General features: G+C 39.9%; 1 protein-coding gene across 7 annotated transcripts in view; it reads right to left on the minus strand.

Annotated features, from left to right (window-relative positions):
* Positions 1 to 21,559, minus strand: part of ABLIM2 (actin binding LIM protein family member 2) — a 237,860-nt gene that overhangs the window by 42,448 nt on the left and 173,853 nt on the right. For 3 of the 7 annotated variants that reach the window (XM_050947630.1, XM_050947631.1, XM_050947637.1), the window contains 5 exons: positions 18,075 to 18,221; positions 10,687 to 10,807; positions 8,192 to 8,290; positions 2,262 to 2,363; positions 1,573 to 1,626 (listed from right to left, as the gene is read on the minus strand). In XM_050947630.1, the coding sequence (XP_050803587.1) occupies positions 1,573 to 1,626; positions 2,262 to 2,363; positions 8,192 to 8,290; positions 10,687 to 10,807; positions 18,075 to 18,221 (523 nt within the window). The remainder of the gene's footprint in view (positions 1 to 1,572; positions 1,627 to 2,261; positions 2,364 to 8,191; positions 8,291 to 10,686; positions 10,808 to 18,074; positions 18,222 to 21,559) is intronic. The other 4 variants (XM_050947634.1, XM_050947633.1, XM_050947632.1 and 1 more) reach the window with 4 other exon arrangements.

Consider the following 21,559-nt stretch of genomic DNA (forward strand, 5'->3'; position numbering starts at 1 on the left):
TTTACTCCCCTCATTCTTTCTTCAAGTGGAGAAGTGTATGAGCTGTGAAGTGCTTTGTTTTGGTAGGATGAGATTTTATTGGGAGAGGGGGAGGTTTGCCTTTGTTTGTGAATATAGAAATATCTCAGAAGTGACCCTTTACCTGTAAGTCACAGGTGAGAAAAGTATAATCAGCCTCTCTTATGGGATATCAATTTTCCAAAGGCCCTTTTGTGATGCAACCTTGAAACGCGGTATGCCTTATTCATTAAAGGCTCCCAACATTTCTTCCTTTAGAATTCTTCAGGGGCTGCTTAATCAGCGTGGGAGGGGAAAAGAACCCAGGAGCTGCTGAGGCAGTTGGGCAAGTGACTGACAGGGGATTCTTGATGGAACCCGGGAAACTCCAGGGAAAAAACCCCACATATTAAATTGCTTCCATGATGCAATCTTGGGGTTAGACTTCTCCAATATGGAGAAATTAGGGCAATCAGAGGTTGGTAGCGCCATATAGTGAATTTAGCCAAGAAAATTGTTAGAAGTCAGGTAAATGCATTGCAGGCACTGACTCTAGTAATCAACATACACAGCTGTACGCATTATATGAAAAATAAAAGACTAGCAGAAGAATACAAACTCTGCATTCTTCCCAGCCTGAATAAATCATTTTGGTGGTACTTAACTAGCTGTAGCACTTGTGAACTGTAAAATACTGTCACTTTAAGCTGGGTCTTGGATTTTCAGAAGCTGATAGCTGGATTTAACTTCAAAACATTTACAACTTCTATACAAATCAAACACTGTCTGCTATTTTTAGCAGTTTTTCATGACACTATCTGGTTCCATTATGAAATTTTCTATTTTACTGCTTCATTTGAAGCATGCATGATTTATACAGTTCTTTTTCAAAGTCATGTGTTGTGTCAGATTACTATGTGCCACAGAAACATTTTCTGTATAGTTCTGTTGTTTAGGGACTTAGTGCCAATCTTACAATTGGAACTGAATGGGCAGACCCAATTGCATGGTGCAGATCAGAAGCCATCTTTGGTCAGGTCACAGTCGTTAAAAAGCAATTTGTCCACAATGGATATAACCTCATTAAAGAATTGTTCTCATATTATGATACAGTAGAAAAATCTTGCCAATGAAAGATGGATATTTAATATGCACCATATATCAATGAACCTAAAAGCTTATTTTTTGCTGTAATGCAGAAGCAAAAAATTACCTTAAAATTTAGATATTCCCCAGAATCACCTGAAAGCAGGATAGTAATGTACTATATTTAACATAGTATTGTATCATTCTGATAATAAGCAAATTGCTTTAAGATCAGTATTAGCTTTAAATTAATAATGCACAGCATGACATCACTATTCCAGCCACTTACTGAGTCTTCAGACTTCATGTTATGCAAAGAGTTATCAATTTTCTGTGTTACTTAATTCTTTTCCTTTTTGTTTTTAGATAATAGGGATTCTGGCATAATTAAATGAGAATACGATAGCGCAGCTAGTTCAGTGGTAAATATGCACTTTCTTAACAAGGGCACGCGTAGAAAATACTGCAGCAGAGAAAAGCAGACTGTACCATGCTGTCTGTAGATAGGGGGTTTCCTATAGATGTTATCTTTTACTCCAGTGTCTGAGAAAGAGGAAAGAAAAAGGAAAGAACAAAAGAGTAAGCAAACAGTTTAGACCGTGCTTCTTCTGTTTATTCTAAAAAAAGTAAAAGAAAAAAAATCACTTGAGCAGAGACCATTCATTCATTTTAATGTGTAGTAACTGCTATTACAATACAATGCAACATTTCTCATCATTAGTACACACTTAAAACATTCTGGGCTGCATAGCTGCCCAAAATTTTCCATCAATCCAAAAAGGGATATATTAATATGGCTCCTTACCCATCAGTCCATTTAGTAGATGGGTACTTAAAAAAATCAGCCTAACATCATATCTGTAAATTCAACAGACCTGTGCAACCAGCAGTAACATTTAAAGATAACGACATCTTCTAGGTTTAACATAAAATAAAGTTGTCTCTTTTGGCCTCTCCTAGTGCAAACTTGTTTATACACAGAAAAATATGAAGAATGTAACTCATTGTCTTCTGAGATCATGTTTAACAGCTAACATATTTTCACTCTTCAGAAGAAATAAGTTTTTTTGTAATTGTTATTCTACAGTTCACAAAGCAATGCAAAATTAATTGACAATTTAGGAGAAAATGAACACATGCCACAATTGACGATTAAAAGCTAAGCAGTGAATGCCTACCTGGAACATGGAAATGTCTAGGAGCCTGCTGATAGGCAGAAGGCGAAGATTTGCTGTCTGAATACATGGATAAGCTTGGAGTGCTCCGACCACTTTCACTGCCTCCAAAGGGAAGAGCAAAGAAAGCAGATAAAAGAAAAAAATGGAAAGCAAAGTAGAGTATTTCAAGCATAAAAAGCTTACTCAAAATGACTTGTTAATCCAACATTTTTAAATAAATAGTTCTGTGTAAAACCTCAACTTGCTTATTGGCACCATGTCTGGTTTCTGATGTGACTCTTTTAGCAAAGGCAATACCATACAATGGTTCAAACACTAAACTGATGTAGGAACTGGAGTTTGCTATATCAGCAATAACACATACTTGATGGATAACATCAGATATCATCAGCCTTGTAGCTCTGCTTTGAAATCTAAAATTCTCTTTTAAAAATGTGATGCTGTTAAAAAAATAAAATAAAAGAATCTCCAGGAATCTGTAGGTCCTTTTTTTTTTTTTTTTCCGAACGGCTCCTTCATAGCCTTGACTGAGCACATATATTAGGGAATTTTAGCAAAATTTAAGGTTATGGCATTAAATTATAGCCTGCCCTAAAACCACCAGTGAAATCATTCAGTAATGTTAAATTAGTTCAAAGCAGGACTGCACCAAAAATCAGCTGCTACGGCTGAGTCATGTCTTATTGGATATATAAATTACAAAATAAACTGTTGTTGAGATCTTGTACTATGTTTATTCTAACTTCCCACCCCGATAACCCTCCACAGGATTTTATTCATATGCAGACAGGGTTGGATTATCAAGTCATGGATCTATAATGCCATAGCCAACTTGGCAGAATTTAAAGATACAGAATATTCTATTGATCCGTACCCATTTATACACTTATTTTGTTAAATACTCTTCAAATATTCCATTTATTTCCTGTCAATTATTCCTCAGAGCACACTCTATGGCATTATAATGCTGCTTGGCAAACAAAAAAGGAAAGCTCTACTTTTTTGGGACTTGTAAAATCCAGTTCATGTGTAGCATTGTTAGGCAACTGGTAGCTAAACATGATATTTTTACAAAACATAGAACTGCTGACAATTTGCAGTAACCCTTTGGAGCGCAGAATTAATGGAAATTAATGATGAAGGTATGGCAGATCTTTTGAAGAAAGGCCAGCAGCCCAGAATACAGCTTTAGATGTATCATTGAGCACTGTCATGTGGGAGAGAGGGGTTAATGGGTAGCTTTGGGTTAGTAGAAAGTCCATAGCAAAGGTGAAAAATCTAGTAAACTGGGGAGGAAGCAGGCGATTACTAACAATTCACAAAGCTGAGCTGAGCTGTTGAGGAGTACTGGAGAGACATTAAATACAGTCCCAGAGAATGTCATGTAGTCCATCATTTTAACAATGGGCCCGCCATTGATGTGAGTATTGCTATTGACCTTAATAGGAGCAGGAGAAGGTCCCATGGGAACAGAGGAGAGTGCTGTGCATCTCATGAATATTCCTGCTAATTAATCCATTTTATTGTGGGACTGTTACTTCCTTGTACAGTGAAGAATTAAATGAAGATCATTAAAACGACAAAATAATTAGGAGTCACTGCCATCATTTAGCAATGACTTGGTAAGTTGGTAACAACTTTTTCAAAAGTATTCTACATAGTCCAGAGACTGAAATTGGAACAACATTAGTTGATATTCTCCAAGTACTACCAAGAACTGAGGGCTTGATTGTGGAGTTACTGCAAGCCCTGAGTGAGGGGCAACGTGTCAACGTGCTGCCCTAGGAGCAAACCAGAAGCTAAACTGTGACTGACAGAATCACAGTTTGGCTTCTGGTTCCCATCTTGCTCGAGGGAGAAAGCCTGGTGTGCCAGCCATTTACTGGGCACAGATTACTTCCTCCTCTATGCCAGCTCAGCTGCTGCACTTGCCCCACTCCCTGTATTAACTCACCTACGTAGTGGATGGGGAGTAGGAGCCCTGTACAAACATCTCTACCCTTTACACTGTACCACACAATGCAGATCGCAAGGGAGTGTCTTATACTCCTTTACCCCCTTGCAATGGGTGCATGGGAGAAATCCCAGCCTCACTCTAAATAACAGGGAGTGTGGCATGGGAAATAACTGTTTCCTGGTTAAGGTTTATGCACCCCATTGCATCCCAGTTATTACCACTCCCCTGAAATGTCACATCCCAGGGTAGAGTTTGCCTGGAGAGGTTGCTAAAAACATCAGAAAGGGCATTTTAAAGTTATGGTGTTTTCAAAAGATGCCTGCCCTTCGCATGCTCAAAATTCCTGTATCACTAAACATTTATAATTGGGGTACTGGAAGGCATGGCCCTTAATACATCATATACTTTGGGCACTTAAAATAGTCCACGTGGATAAAAGCCTCATCAGATAGGACTGGGGCCCCATTGTGCTGGGAATCATATAAATACAGACAGAAATCCTCTGGAGCAGGTGTTATTTTGCTGTTATGTTCAAGGGACCAGAAGGAAGAATGGAACAGGAGGAGAGAACTTGGGGAGAGAGGACAGAAGCAGGGAATGCAAACACATGGAACTGAGGGCTGCAATTCTGCCAACTGTTCTGTGTGGGATCCACCTGTGTGGAGTAGTTTGTAAGATCAGGGCCTAGATTTCTATTAAAAGAAAAGAAGGAGGCAAGCTATTCTTGGGGCCTATTACACCATACAAGCTGAGCCACCATTAAAATTATTAAAATTATGTCAAAAATTTGCCACTGATTCTGAAAGCATGTAGCTGGATTTTGCATTTTACACGCCAAATTATGAATATTTAGCAATAAATCAAACTGAAGGCCAAAGTAAAAGGTCCCATTATCTAGCTTACAACACTCCCTAAGATCTTCTATAATTGTCCCTTGCCTGAGATTTCTCGGGGTAAAAACTGAGTGAAGACTCCATGTCTGATCCCACAGAATATACAACTACTGCAGAAAGCAGTTTTATAAAGTTTTGGTTTGGTTCTCTGCCATTAGCAGGGTGAAAAAATAGAATCATGAACTCTTTCCTGGATTTCATTTTATTTTATTTGGAAAGAATCCTGAAAGGTTTACTTTGAACTTAAGTACCAACCACAGAAATATACTCATGTCTCTTGGCTCTTAACGAGACAGGCTGTCCTTTTAACCTTGTATGTTTGCAGTGTAATGACCAGACCTCAAAACATCAGCCCCTCATGCTATTCCATGGTCGGTCAGGAAGAATATCATGTCTTTTTGTACCTCCTCATTCTCAGCAGCATGCTGCTTATTGTCAATCCCTTACATTTCCAATCTAGCCACGGAGACTGCAGAACTGTATTTTTGTCTTGGAGGATGGGGAGTCTGGCAAGAATTTTGCAGATTCACGAAGCATCTAAAAGGCTATTGTAAGGGTAGTATGCCTGAAAATCCTTCCTGCCCTGGAACTCTTCAACATGCACAGTCACCACTGGCCCCAAAACGGCAATTCCAGAAATTATTTCTGAAATCGGGTCATTTTAAATGTCCATATGTTAAGCACATGGACTTGTTTTTTATCTGAAGTCTTGAAAACAGTAATGATTCTTTCCAAGCTTTCAAAGCCAGTGAGTACTAACGTGGAATAAAAAGGACATGTCCTGGAAGATGTGTTTCTTAAATTAAGAAAGGCAAGACACACTCCACTGCATTTTAAAGGTGGGATTTTCCAAAGCGCTCAGCATTGGCCTAACTCTCACTGACTCCACTGCATCAACAGGAGCATAGTTAGACCAATCCTGAGTGCTTTGGAAAATCCTTACATTTCTGAATTGTGATGGGCACTAACTGTGGGATAAGTAAAGCTGCATTCTTACCAAGGCTGTCACAGAAGTCAGAGAAGTCACTTCTATGATTAAAAACAAACAAACAAAAAACACCCAATCTAGGCACAACCAGATGATTTGAGGACTTTTGTGTGTGAGTAAATGTGATAGTGGAAGGTTAAACGTATTACACCTGCCAAGATAAACTGTGGGTGGTAAAGAGAGAGAGCGTTAAGTGACAACGTTCTTATGGCCAAAAAAAGGGCCAAGCCGGTGAATTGTCTGTGAGGGCCTATGACAAAGCCCATTGTAGTTAAGAGAAAGGCCTACTGGTGTGGTGAGGTTTCTCTTGCTAAGCCAAGCACAGCTCTAATTATTTTGAACTGAAATGGCAAAAAAAAAAAAAAAATCTTATTTTGAGCCCATAGCACTTGACAATAGTTTATCAATATTCCTATATTTGCTCTTCTCACTATGATCTCTCCATAGCTTTTCCTACATTTTTAAAAATAGAGAAAGTAAAGTCAAACATTTATCAAGATAAAGAAGGAGGACATCCTAGTATTTAGGCACTTGGGGATCTCAGATCTCCTTTTTTATTATTTTCTGTGACACTAATTCAATGTACAACAAGGGGAAGCTATGTAATACATATTTAACCCATATGTAAATTGTATAAAAATACTTACCTACACCTCATAGGAGAGTTGTGAGTCTTAGTTAATAAATGTTTGCAAAGGGCTCTAAGCTCCTTGATAACAGGTGCTACAGAAGTGCAAAATATTATTATTTTGGTTGTTTTAGTAATTGTTATTTTGTAACAACAGGCTGCCACTTGATGGATTGTTTTCCAAACGATAGCAATAAATAATTGCTGCTGCACATGGCAACGACAGGTAGCCATGAAAATATACTGGTTTAAGTGTGATTAAATAGAAGTGCTGCTAAGCAACTGTCAAGTGACTTTCAAATGAGAACATTCCACACTGTGTAATCATGCAGTGCACTACACAGACAGGTTTTCTAGCTAAATGCATCAACTCTGATAAAACTGTCCAGCTTTACAGTACACATAAAACTTTATCCAAGCAGAGATTCATGTGATACAAGAGTGTGCTTCAGCCCTCCTAGAAGTGGGGGGACAGAATCTTTGTAGGTAGACTGTCTGTTAAAAATGGCATCACTTTGTTTAAATTTATTCTTTTTCTCCAGAATTCTCTTTTGGGACTCACATTTGCAGGGTATGGGTCTGATTTTGCTCTTATTTATAGCAATGTACAATGCATCTGCAGGGAGTTACTTCCTTTCCTATAACTACTCTGATGACAAAGCTTTGCTTCATCAACTCAAATAGGACACAAAGATAGAGGATACAAAAGTAACTGAAAATGCTTGTGATTCGTGCCCGTTTGCTTCCCCTTCCTCCCCACATTAATCCTAGTGGAAGGATGTTGTTGTGATCATTCAATACCCCGCCTTCCTTTCTAACGTTTAAACAACATGCCAAGCAAAAGTACACTCTGCCTCAAAGGTTCCAGAGATTCCCCCATCACAGTGGCCTGTCTCCAGCATGCAGAACATTAACAATTAATGTGCCCTTTGTGACATATTTTGACAGGAATGAGCATCAATTTATCCAAATAAATAACAATAAAGTTTCTATGCTTTAAAGTAAATGGGCCAGATCCACAGCTGATCAATGGAGCTATGCTGATTTAACCAGCTGCGGATCTGGCCCAATAGATTTTAACAGTGTTAAAAATGGACTAGCTCTCTAAATATATTGGAAGAAAGATGTATTTGATCCTCTAGGGTGTTAAAATCCCTTATTCCAATATCCAGTTAGCTTCATTAAAACATGGAAACAAGGTTAAATATTTCTGTAAATGATAATAAACAAAATTTACAATTATTCCCTCCAGCCCCCCATCTTCAGATTTTTGTCCCCTTTGGAAAAAACAATGAACATTCACTGAAGAAAACACAGCAGGTCCCAGAGACTTACATGGTATGTGAAGAAAGCACTCACACAAAGTTAAGACAGACTATCCTGTTGGAAGCCATGCTTGCACAAAGAAAGTCAAAACACACTTGGAGAGGTTATCACAGCACAGTCGGCATTCCTGGGCCTTACCTTTGAAGAAAGGGATGTAATGATGTCTGAATGTAGATGTAGGGCTTGGGTGTTGGGGCAGGGAGATGCAGCTACTGGTACCAAGAGTCTGAGTACCAGCTAGGGGGCAACAAAGAGTAAGTGAAAATAAACTATTTTGTTCACTTACTGAAAGCCACAAAATATTCCTAGCAACGACACCCTTCTCACAGGAGCAGTTTTCTCTTGATGACATACAAACTTGGAAAGTATATTTTAGCTCCAGTCTGTCTTCTTGTTTCTAAAACAACGCAGGTCATAGTATGCACTTTGGTAAGGGACAGAGACTTTCCATGAATGGAAAGAGAACAACACACAAAATGCTGATAACTATGTCCTGGGTTACACAGGAGGTCAGACTAGATAACCAGCAGGGCCAGATTTATACCTTATGCACCACTAGGCACAGCATCTTCAGTGCCCCCCTGCCTACAGTTGATTTTTGTGTTTTCTGTAAAAAATTAAATGAACAAATATATATATATATAAACACAGCCTCCCCAGGAAGGCACGAGACCCTCCGCCATGCACGGCGCTCCCAGCCCGAGCCGGGGCACCGCCAACCCACTCCAGGCTAGGCGCAAGAAGAGGACTGTTCCTCTCCCCACAGTGAGTGGTCCCTGAGTGTCTTCTGTCCCTCCTGCAGCCCAGTGTGGCAGCTCTCCCTGTGCAACTGAATGGGGCGCCAGCCACGGCCTTTCCTCTCCCTCCACGCCATGGGGCAGAGGCAGTGGGATGGCTGAGACGGGGAAGGGGCTTGGACACTCCCAGCTACTTCAGCAGCCACCCCACCCGGCAGAGGCTCACAGCGCCCCCCAGACAGGCTGACTTGGATGCTCACTCTGCCCCAGCCCCACACACTGGTCGGCTACCAACCCACGCCAGGAGCCTGGCTTCCTGTAGGACAAGTGTACGTATTAACTTTTAACCCACTTTTAACTTTTAGGCACCCCTAGGCACGTGCCTACTGTGTCTAATTGGAAATCTGGCCCTGATGATCAGGATGATCCTGTCAGGCCTTGGACCTATGAATTTAATAGGTGGAACATCAGAAAATATTCCAGAAGAGCATAACCTTACTATAAAGCACACTGAGGAAAATCAGTGTTTTCAAAAGCTGCAGTAGGGATGACGTGTTCATAAAGGGTCACAGTGGAATGAAATGGGGAGATCCAACATCTCTTTCTTTGCTTGGAACTTCGTTAGGGCAAGGTCCAGCTCCCACTGAAGTTGCTACTTTGCTGTTAGCTTAAACAATACCGGATCAAGCCCACAATGCAGGAAAATACTTAAGCACATGCCTAACTTTAAGCATCTGAGGAGCCCCACTGAAGCCCTTTTTTGTTGCAACACCTTGCACTGAGGGCTAATAGTGTCAAAACAACAAATACAGGTTAAAAATTATTACATCCCCCCAAAAAAGTTGTACAGGTTTATAATCCACTTTGGGTTGGGAATTGTTTATGTTTTCCTTCCTCTCCTCCTACTCCCATAACGTGCAACCAAGCAGAATCCTGATGGAGCTGCTAGAGTCTCAGCAGAGACCAAGTCACTCTCCACAGTAGATCTGCGATACTTTACTTTTTTTCCACCCCCATCAAAGACTGTATGAACTATGAGACACAATTTTCTGTCAATGATTTCTGTAACCCATAAAATTTTCATTTGCATTAAGATTTCCATTTGAATGAAAGCTTATTGATGAAGAATCCCCTGATTTTCACAATGAGTTTCTGATCTTGAAGTAAAACACTCTTTAAGCCCCAATCATTCATTTCTGTTAAGCTCATAGAGTGACCCGGGAAATTATGTAACTCTTTACTGGGCGCTTTATGGCCTATTTTTTTAAGGGCTAAATCCTGCAAAAGCCCAACTATAAATGCAGGGTATCCTGACATAAATCAGAAGGGGCCCAGAGGTATATCACTGCTGCTACTATGACCCCTGGCTGTAACAGGGGCTGCTGCAGACCCTACTATAGGAGAGTTTTGACCAGCAGACTAGACTGGTCCTCCAGTCTGGTCCTTAGCCCCCACAAAGCAGCAAAGAGAGCCACCGTGAAACATTACTCTGCAGTTCAAAGTCTCTTGGATGCATGTCCACTCCCCGCACTGTGGTAGAACAATTGTGGCTTTGGTGTTTAGATTCCCATGAACAGAAAGGCTAGGGGCAGGATTAAGACTTTAATCCATTACATTTTCTGTTTTCAGCTACCACCAATTTAACACATAATTTCCTAATGCCTATTAAGTTTTATGAAAAAAAATCACTGCATGTGCATAATCGAAAGTACTTGTTTGTTTGTTCCCCTGGGCAGCTATGTTCACATTAACCAGCATGTTGTAATACACTAGAAAAGGGAAGCTGGAATTGCTTTCCACACTATAAACCTTTCTGTTGGTATCTTCTATGCTTACTAAATAGGCCAAAGGGGGAGGAGGGGAAAGAGAGATTAAATGAGCCATCTTGTCAATTACCTGGTCTGCTGTAATGCTGAGGAGAATGGGATGTTGGAGTGTAGCGACCATAACCCAGAGATCCAGTAGAACTAGGACTTGATGTCCTATACTGTTTGAAAGATCTATCATCTTGGTCGCCCTGAGAGGAAAGAGAGGAAATCTAAATCAATAGGAAAGACAGAGTGAATTACAAGATATTCAGAAGTTATCCATATCCATTGTTGTTTTTCTGCCCTATATGCAAAAGGTCCAATTCTGTCTTCATGCTCCATGCAATCATAATGAAATGAGGGCAGAATACAGCCATATACATCTCAAATCTGTTAAGAGTAGAGCAGTTCCAGAATTGCCAGACATAATGTCAGAGAATAGTCATATAAACATGGGAGGTAGCATGTAAGAAATGAATCTAACATGAAAATACAGTTTGAAAAGAATGTACAATAGCAGCAATGTTCTGTTTTAGCACTATGTGCAGAATTCCCAATTTGTTTGCACCTTGTATTTGTTTAAACATGAGCAAAATGAACGTAAGATAACAACAATTTACATTCATTTTGTACATGTGTAAATAGTTAGACAAGGTGCCTGACAGTATAGATTCGCCCGCCTCATCTGTTTAATTATACTATGCAGATCTACTGTGCCTGCTGTGTAACACATCCTGTACTATAAGCAAAACACATTCTATAATACTCAGGTGATCAATTTATGCATGAATACATATCATTAGATTTAATGTTCTAGCATTACCACTTTCCATTTAAACCTATACCCTAATTAATTCTTGCAAATATACCTCACAGGGTTTTTCCCTTTTGCAGACTTAGGCCACTTCTCCCACAATCACTGCCAAGATTTAATTCATTTTGTAGCAAGTTGGTGACTGAAAAAGTATTGTTTTCTTAGGAAGCAAAAGCCCCCATTATGTAGAAACCACTTTTGGATAACTAGTATCACTTTGGGTTTCAGTTTTCTCAGTCCTTAGTTAGGAAAATCAAAATGTGCCTGGGTAAGTTGAATTAAAAAGAAAACAGTCTCAGATCAATCTCTCCAGCAGAAAAACCTGTGCAAGGGGGTCCTGAGAGATACCCTTGCAGAATTATTCCCCCAATATTCCATCGTGGGGGTTGGAGGGGAAGAGAGTGCTCCTTTGCTTCCACTCTGCCCCAGCACCCTGTCCTAAGTTTATGGCAGTGCAGCTCCATCATACCCACACAGCCAGGATGACTCCTGGCCACTGCTGTCCCCTGAGGTGTCCAAAGTCCTATTATTATTCCAGGGTCCAGAAAGGGGACAACATGCATCGTTGGCCCCAATTCAGCCATCAATTCCTTTCCCCCTAGCCAATGCATTACCTATTCTCTCTCCCCCTGACCTCAGACTCACAGGATACCCTTTGTTGGGTTTAAAAAGAGAGATTGCAGGGCCAGAGGGACACCTTTGCTCCCCTTCACATGGAAGAAAGGTGGTCTTTGCACAATGGATTCCCTCCAGGTATATCTACGGTATGGGAAAGTAAAGAACGATCAGGGTCTGAATAAGCATTTGAAGATTTGGCCCTGAAAGAGGATGACATGGAGATTTAGGGGCCCACTGTGCCATCAAAAACATGGCGTGCAGAGTAAATTATTTTTATGACGGTACATGGCAATGGACGACCGTGTATTTGAAGATAGAAACAAGCCCTTAAGAGAAGGACTACCTGCAATTTTTAAAAAATGCCTATATAAGAATTCAAATTTGTCCAAAAAAAGGGAGAATAATTTATGCCTGCCTAAACAGGTAGCACATTGTAGGCATTTCCTAGCCTTCTCTTTTGATTGCCACCAACTAAGTCATGCTCACTTAAATCCTATGCTCATGTTGAAATACTTCTGCATGTCCTTTCCTGACTAGCTACATATCACCTACATTCTTACTTCTGCATAATGTATTCCAGGCAAAAGAGTATAATGTCTTTGGAAGGCATTCTTTATGAAGTAGAACCTTAATAAATAAAGTTCTTTATAGACCAAAACACTGTCACTTAATGAGCTAAATAAAAAGTGGACAGGACAGTGCAGTTTATTAATCTTGAGGAAAGTCCTGTAGCGCTGCTCATTTCAAGGCAGGATGAATATACTTTGTAAGTAACAAGTACCGTCCTTAGCACAGAAAATATATTCTGCAGAGTGAGGGCAAACTGTAGGCATATCTGAATATCCTTAAAGAATTCATGTGACTTTGCGAATCACAGCAGCTCTAAGAACAGTACCAATGTAACCTTTGGAGTTTACTATTATGCAGGATAACAGAGGGTAGTAAGTGAAGTTATAATATTTCTGAAACACTGATATTTCCACTTTGACTATCTCATGCATGTTTCTGCATGCTTTTGTCTCTGTAGGAAACAGCAAGCTAAATTCGTGGAATACAATAATGAGTGATATATTTCTTTTTAAAGAAAAATATCAGACAAATTACATGTCTAATTGATAACTCTACTTTTCTCTCTGAACCAAAAGTTCTAGTGACAGTTTGCAATTTTTTATATTTAAGGAAAATTATCAATTAATTATTGGGCCCAAATCTGCAATTTGTTACAAAAATTTTACAACAGTGTAATTCCACTTAGTTCAGTTAAGTTATGAGGACATAAAACTGGTGTAGTGGAGTAATGAGTCAGGCCTGCCATATTTACTTTTCCATTTACATAAGCTAGAAAGTACTGCTCCTGAAAGTGGTATTTCTTGGGTGTGATGTCCTTGTGTTGCTTCCAAAGTGGTATTTCTTGAACTGGCATCTTCAACAATGATGGTCCTGGGTATTGGTATAGATCCATTAAAGTCAATGGAACCATACAGATGAGCTGTGTATCTGGCCCCAGATGTGTGCATATATTCATACAGGTAATTTAATTACATGTATATACAGTTGGTTTAACTATGTGTGGGGGAAAAGTGGACAGAAAGAGGCACGTTAAGGCCTTAGTCCAGGTCAAATAAAAATGCTAGCTGTAAATGTCAAAGCAGATTACAATTCAGAATGTAATTTATTTGGTAACATTTGAAAAGGTTATGATCATCTAAATTTTATTTCATGAAGTAACTATTTCTGAAGTAGAAATGCAGATGACAATCAATGAAACATGCATTCAGATGACAATATAGAAGCACAGCAGTTGTTTGATATAAGTAGCAATATTAAAGAAATCTCTTTATAAAGACATCATGGCTCTGCAGACACAGGGGGCAAACCACCAACATTTCAGGCTCTGATGATTATCTTTATAAACAAGTTTAATGCATCAGGAAACAGACCAGAATAGAACAAAGGCACTGGGGATTACCTCAGTAAGTGTTGGAGAGAGCAACTGAGGTGACTGCAAACGGCAACACAAAGTAACAAATTAGTCATACAAAATTCATGCATGATGCTATTTATGAGAAATGCCATGTTAACAGTATCAACATCCATGTGTAACACACAACACATACAGTTAAAACAGGACATCCACCAATTAGATCAAATACTAAATTAGATTTTTTTAAATAAAAATGAGAAGGAGTAAAATGGAAACATCTTCCTTACACAGACGTAAAATTATTTCATTTCAAAAGAGAATCCTACGGGCAGGTTGCACTCTATTGAATCCTACACTAAGGACTGCACCTTTAATAGAAAAAACCTTTGTTTAAAGCAACCACTTAAAACAGAGATAATCCTATGCCAATCGCTCTGTCTAAACACAGCTGACATTTGGATTGGAACTTTGAAGCTCAGCCCATCTTTGCTTTAAAGTATTCCAAGATATCAGTACATTTTCTCCCCAAATCCTTAATTAAAAAGCATCTTTACTTGGCAACTAATTTTTGCTGTTCCCTCATTTTCCTCTCACAACTGAGAGAGAAATTCTGCTCTCTGCTACAACATTGTAAAACCAGAGTAATTTTATTGAAGCCAATAAAGAAATTGGTATTACAGAGCATAATTAGGCCCTATTCTTTAAAATAGCTTAGGTAAGTCACAGGCAATTAAGCACACATGGCACTTATGCCTAGCACTAAACTATGCTGACACTGGCATAGCTGGTTTAGTTTACGGTAACCTAATAATACCCAAAATGAAATTGAGTAAAACACTACAAGGAAATATTGATAGTGAAGCATTTTAGCATTGGGAACTTTTAGAAACATTTTATATGCTCTTTTGTCTTCTCTACATATCATCTCTGAAACAGAAGGCTCAGAGTGGCAGCTCAGTTTATAATGGCATTTATGACTGAACGGTTTGGCTAACACCAGTCTAAAAGTAATTGTAGCACTCACAGAAATGTTTCTATAAGAACATAAGAATGACAATACTGGGTCAGACCAAAGGTCCATCCAGCCCAGTATCCTGTCTACCGACAGTGGCCAATGCCAGGTGCCCCAGAGGGAGTGAACCTAACAGGTAATGATCAAGTGATCTCTCTCCTGCCATCCATCTCCACCCTCTGACAAACAGAGGCTAGGGACACCATTCCTTACCTATCCTGGCTAATAGCCATTAATGGACTTAACCTCCATGAATTTATCTAGTTCTCTTCTAAACCCTGTTATAGTCCTAGACTTCACAATCTCCTCAGGCAAGGAGTTACACAGGTTGACTGTGAGCTGTATAAAAAAAGAACTTCATTTTATTTGTTTTAAACCTGCTGCCCATTAATTTCATTTGGTGGCCCCTAGTTCTTATGTTATGGGAACAAGTAAATAACTTTTCCTTATTCACTTTCTCCACACCACTCATGAATTCATATACCTCTATCATATCCCCCCTTATCTTCTTATCCATTTAAAAATATTTTATTTGGTCTTGAAACTAAAAGGAGTCTGTTTAAAAACCCTTTTCAATACCTAAGAATGCATAATATCACCATCACCATCAGGTAAAGGGGCACACATGGATGTTTGCAGGGACAAGGACATATAACTCACATCCTAACCCTGGAAAGAACAAGTGGTATCCGTTTTATAAGGCAATGAAAGCTATGGAATGGCACTGTTGTATTGGGAAAAAAGAAGGACTACCATTAAGTGATAGCTTGTCAAATGATTAATGGTGAATGAAGGTGTGATTGAACAGATTAGGGCTCCACACATGAAGTAGCTCCCCAATTCCCCTAGCAGGAACTGCTCTCTATGGGAAGAAATTTAAGGAGCTCTGTGTTTTTTCATTAACCCAAGCCACATTGAGGGTGAAATCTTGATCCTACTGCAGACAATGTGGGTTTTGCCACAGGCTTCAGGGGAGCCAGGGTATCACCCTTAATCTTATTCAATGCCTCATGGGATTTACAGATTTTATGCATATCGTCATGCTTATTATTAAAACCACACTATTCTGCTTATTGCTTTATTATGCTTTCTGCCATAATACTCACTCTATTCCCAGATTACTATTCCAGGGGTGGCCAAGCTTACTGACCCTCTGAGCCGTATATGACAATCTTCAGAAGTTCGAGAGCCGGGGTGCACCTGCCAGGTCTTCAGCCACTCGGGAGGCGTCCGCTGGGGCTCGGAGCTTCTGCCACACTCCTGCTGAAGCCCTGAGCCCTGGCTGACATGCCTCATGGGGCTGACACCATGAAAACCCCTTCCCTCTGGGAAGAAGCCGCTAGACCCAACACCCTGCCACAGGGCAGAAGCCCCAAGCTTTCCCCTCCCTCCAGTCTGGTAGGCAGAGAATGGGGGTGGAAGTGGGGGCTCTGCAAACCGCACTTTAACTGTAAAAGAGCTGCATGTGGCTCATGAGCCACAGTTTGGCCACCCCTGTACTATACCATGCCTCCCAACTACACCTTCCAGTGCCCTCTTTAATGGGAAGAGTCTGATACCCTTACTGCCACAGAGCAGTACCTTACTCCATAGTCTAGATGATTTCAGCCAGCCAATTCATGGAATAAGGTGCTATCCACTGGGAGCAAGGGTGGCAGAGTCTGGGCACGTGATGCTGGAAATATTTGGATCCTGAGGAGAGAATTAGGTCAAGATGCTGTATGAATTAGAATCTAAGTCCGATACATACATAAAGCGTCCCAGTTTTCCATTAGAGCAAATCCTTTCATGTTGAATATGTTGTGATTCAACTGCTGAACCACTCATATAGGATTATTCAGGGTTATATCTTAGTTGTGGGTTGGCAACAAAATACCAATTTGTCACCAATATTAACAGGCACCCTTAAAATACCTGGGCAGATGCTAGAAAGCCAAACTGCCAATGTAGCAACATCATTCCCACTAGCAAGACCTCCAGCATGTGGGACCATTGGGAACAGCAGCAAGGAAGCAATGGTTCCAGAGCTGTTAGTCCATTTTCCAGGTGGATTATTAATAGGAGCATAGAAATTATCCTTCATGTCATATTTTTGTTTGGAATTGATGTGAAACTGAAAAGGGCTAAATGGGCTTGTCTAAAATTCGGGGAGAGGTCAGCATTTTGTAAATCCTGAAAAAAAGTCTTATGTAGAACAAAGCCAGTTATGGTGTTTATAGCTCCTTGTCAATGCAGGATTGTTCCCTGCAGTACCTTTACTTGTGCTCTTCTGAACAGAACTAAAAGTCATGTGCATAGAGTACATACATAAATGCTTGCAGGATTTGGGTCTTTATTATTCCATTGCTATTATTTCAAGCATTTATTTGTACCTATCTATTTATATCCAAGTTAAACTAGCGTTCACAGCAATTAATTTGTAGAGATTTTAATTCAAAAAAATCTAAAACTATAAAAGAAATTAGAAAACGAAAGGAAAGGCAGACATAAGTGAAGAAGAAATACTACCTTTTATGACAGGAGTTATGTAAAAATATGTTTCACGTACAACAGCATTAGTATTAAATTACATTAGCAAAAATGTTATAACATTAGCTCTGCACATGAAAAGGGCAATGTGTATGCATGACATGAAGATGAACTTTATTACGGGGTAGTTGAAAGGAATTTGTGCACAGAAAAATGATACCTTTGTTGTGTTACCAAAATAACATGCTGCATATAACAAAAACATGAAGGGTATTTGATTTGGCTTCTGATCTTTGTGTTATAATTAGCAACGGTTCCTGTTTCCTACCACAAGCAAGTATAATTTCTTTGGCAGAAAAACATACGTTCATTAAATCTTATCTGTTTTAAAAAAATATTGGATCACAAAAAGCTATCCTTTATTTCCTATGAACTAAAGAATGAAATGGAAATCCCATTTGTTTTATGGACAATTCAAGTGACTGTGAATACATAAAATAACTCATTAATCCAATTTTACGAAGTAATTACAAAAATTCCAAGAGTGTCTAATAGCTTAGACACAGTGATGTGTTTAATGATGCAAATTAATTTTTAGATGCACCAATTTTTAAAAAAAAAAACCACAGGATTCAGTACCTCCCCATAACTATGCCTGTCATCTGAAGAGTAACTGATATATGGAGTATAGGAGATCATATCTGGGCGGGCAATGTTATAGATGGCTTTATTTTTAGGAAGAGCAGCCAAATCCCTGTAGTCAAGAATTTCATCTCCAAGCTTTGCCTAAGAAAAGGAAGAAAGAAAAGCAGAAAAGATAAGAATGAATATGATCAGGATACAACCAGAAAAGGACAGACTCATATATAGGTAGAAGAACCAATAAATATTTAACTTTTTTATGACTCAGAATTTAAATATCTTTTCATTGCTTACCACAAGATCTTAAATTCACATAGTTGTTTTCTTTATATATGTTGATGATTTCTCTGCCATTCAAGTTTAATGTATAGTTGTAATGCTGGATAATCCTAGGTTTTTTCCATTTACATCCTGCTGACTATTAGCTATGCAAAGAGACAGCAGGCTAATCTTGCTATCCTTGGCCAGGCAAAAGTTCTTTTCTTCTAAGGTGATTTTAGATTGCAATGTTTGTTTTCTTTTTCCATTACAGATGGTAGTGAATAATCATACACTTATTTCCAACATTACTATCCCCTGTACAGATGCTGAAATGCTGCTAGTCAGTAATTTCTCCCACTCAAAAGAGCTGCTTATTCTATCCTACAGTTCCTGCATAACTAATCTGTAGTAAAACTGCATTACCGTGTACGGTCCCTACCCTGCAACTGAAGTTAGGCTCCACCTCCATGGAGCTCTTTGCAAGATCAAGATTTATCTTTGTAAGGCACCAAACTAAGATCCTTTGTCTGTAAAAACTGGTGTAGCTCCATGGAATCCAATGAAGCCAAGCTAGTTTACATGAGGGCTGAGAATCTGGCTATAAGTCTTCACAAAACCTGTGACTTTCACAACACTCCATAGCTGTATCTACACAACTCAGAGTGGGTTGCCCTGACCTCTTGTATGCCTCAGTTTGAATGGAGCATGATTTTGAGGCGGATAAATGTAAGTAAGCAATTTCTCTCTTTTTGTGTACATCTTATCTGTATGCAACATCACCCTGGAGAACACAGAACAAAAGGAGAATTTATTTCTGTACTTGAACAAACATACAAAACACCTTATAAAATTCCAGAAACACTGTATAAAACAAAATCCCAGGAACAATATGCATGAAAGGAAAAAACCATACATAAAATGGAAAACAACCATCCTCCTAAAAATCACTTAAAACAATTGCAAGAGAAAATACATTTCTTCCCACTGCTTTGACTCACAAAGAATATATTTTGTCTCAGGTAATCTAACCCTTCTAGCTGTTAGCTGCTTCTCAACCCCCCCCACCTCACTCCAGGTCTTCTCTTTGGTGAGTATACCTCCGGAGTCTGCGGTAAACACATAATCCTGTGACCAGTGAAGTTAATGGAAAGATTCCCATTAACTTCAGTGGGCACTTGATTGAACCCTCTGAGACTGCAAGAAACCAGTGAAGTCTAGTTTAGTGTCAGTAAAAAGGGAAGGGAAGTATGCGTTTAGGGAAGGGATAGTGTTTGTTACATCCTTTTAACAGGTAGCACAGGGAGTCCAGGGGCATTCAGTCTTAGTTAGAACACATCTGGTCATTCCCACTGTTGCATGGCCTATGTATACCTCCTTAAGGACTGTACCTCAAAAGCCATAATATGTCCCTGTTCTGTTTTAATGTAAACATTCAGAAGTGTGAGAACTATCAGTTCATAGCTCCTAACCCCCAAAAACTTCTCTCTGTACTCTTTCTTTCACTCCATCCTTCTGCTCTGACACATTACAGAGGTACTGGTCACAGCTCTGTCATTCAGGCTGATTTGAGTTTTGCATGTAAGGCAGTATATATGCATGCCATGATAAATCATTTGCTGGAATGGAGTATGAGAGTGGTAAAGATTATTCATTTAAGGTATGTCTATATTGCACACTACTGGCAGAGCATGTAGGGTACATGTAGCTATATGCTGCAGGGAGAAGCAGGGTGTGTTCACACTGCAGTGTGAAACTACACACGACAATGGAAGGCTCCAGCAGCGGGACACTACACGGCTAAAAACAGCAGTGTAGATGCGGGAGACACTGCTTGGGTGTGTAAAGAGCCATGTAGTATGACGCTGTTGCAAAAAAAGCAAACGTGATTCTGGGATGCATTAACAGGTGTGTTGTGAGCAAGACACGAAAAGTCATTCTTCCACTCTACTCTGCGCTGGTCAGGCCTCAGCTGGAGTATTGCGTCCAGTTCTGGGCACTGCATTTCAAGAAAGATGTGGAGAAACTGGAGAGGGTCCAGAGAAGAGCAACAAGAATGATTAAGCAGCAAAGAATCCTGTGGCACCTTATAGACTAACAGACGTTTTGGAGCATGAGCTTTCGTGGGTGAATACCCACTTCCTCAGATGCATGTAATGGAAATATCCAGGGGCAGGTATATATATGTGTGCTAGCAAGCAAGCTAGAGATAACGAGGTCAGTTCAATCAGGGAGGATGAGGCCCTGTTCTAGCAGTTGAGGTGTGAAAACCAAGAGAGGAGAAACTGGTTCTGTAGTTGGCAAGCCATTCACAGTCTTTGTTCAATCCTGAGCTGATGGTGTCAAATTTGCAGATGAACTGAAGCTCAGCAGTTTCTCTTTGAAGTCTGGTCCTGAAGTTTATTTGCTGCAGGATGGCCACCTTAAGGTCTGCTATAGAGTGGCCAGGGAGGTTGAAGTGCTCTCCTACAGGTTTTTGTATATTGCCAGTCCTAATGTCTGATTTGTGTCCATTTATCCTTTTCCTTAGAGACTGTCCAGTTTGGCCGATGTACATAGCAGAGGGGCATTGCTGGCATATGATGGCGTATATTACATAGGTGGATGTGCAGGTGAATGAACCAGTGATGGTGTGGCTGATCTGGTTAGGTCCTGTGATGGTGTCACTGGTGTAGATATGTGGGCAGAGTTGGCATCGAGGTTTGTTGCATGGATTGGTTCCTGAGCTAGAGTTATTATGGTGTGGTGTGCAGTTACTGGTGAGAATATGTTTCAGGTTGGCAGGTTGTCTGTGGGCAAGGATTGGTCTGCCACCCAAGGCCTGTGAAAGTGTGGGATCATTGTCCAGGATGGGTTGTAGATCCTTGATGATGCGTTGGAGGGGTTTTAGCTGGGGGCTGTATGTGATGGCCAGTGGAGTCCTGTTGGTTTCTCTCTTGGGTTTGTCTTGCAGTAGGAGGCTTCTGGGTACACGTCTGGCTCTGTTGATCTGTTTCCTTATTTCCTCGTGCGGGTATTGTAGTTTTGAGAATGCTTGGTGGAGATTTTGTAGGTGTTGGTCTCTGTCTGAGGGGTTAGAGTAGATGCGGTTGTACCTCAGTGCTTGGCTGTAGACAATGGATCGTGTGATGTGCCCGGGATGGAAGAATGATTAAAGGTCTAGAGAACATTACCTGTGAAGGAAGGCTGAAAGAACTGGGTTTGTTTAGTTTGGAAAAGAGAAG

This window comes from Gopherus flavomarginatus, chromosome 3, assembly GCF_025201925.1.
Source record: "Gopherus flavomarginatus isolate rGopFla2 chromosome 3, rGopFla2.mat.asm, whole genome shotgun sequence".
Classification (NCBI taxonomy): domain Eukaryota; kingdom Metazoa; phylum Chordata; order Testudines; family Testudinidae; genus Gopherus; species Gopherus flavomarginatus.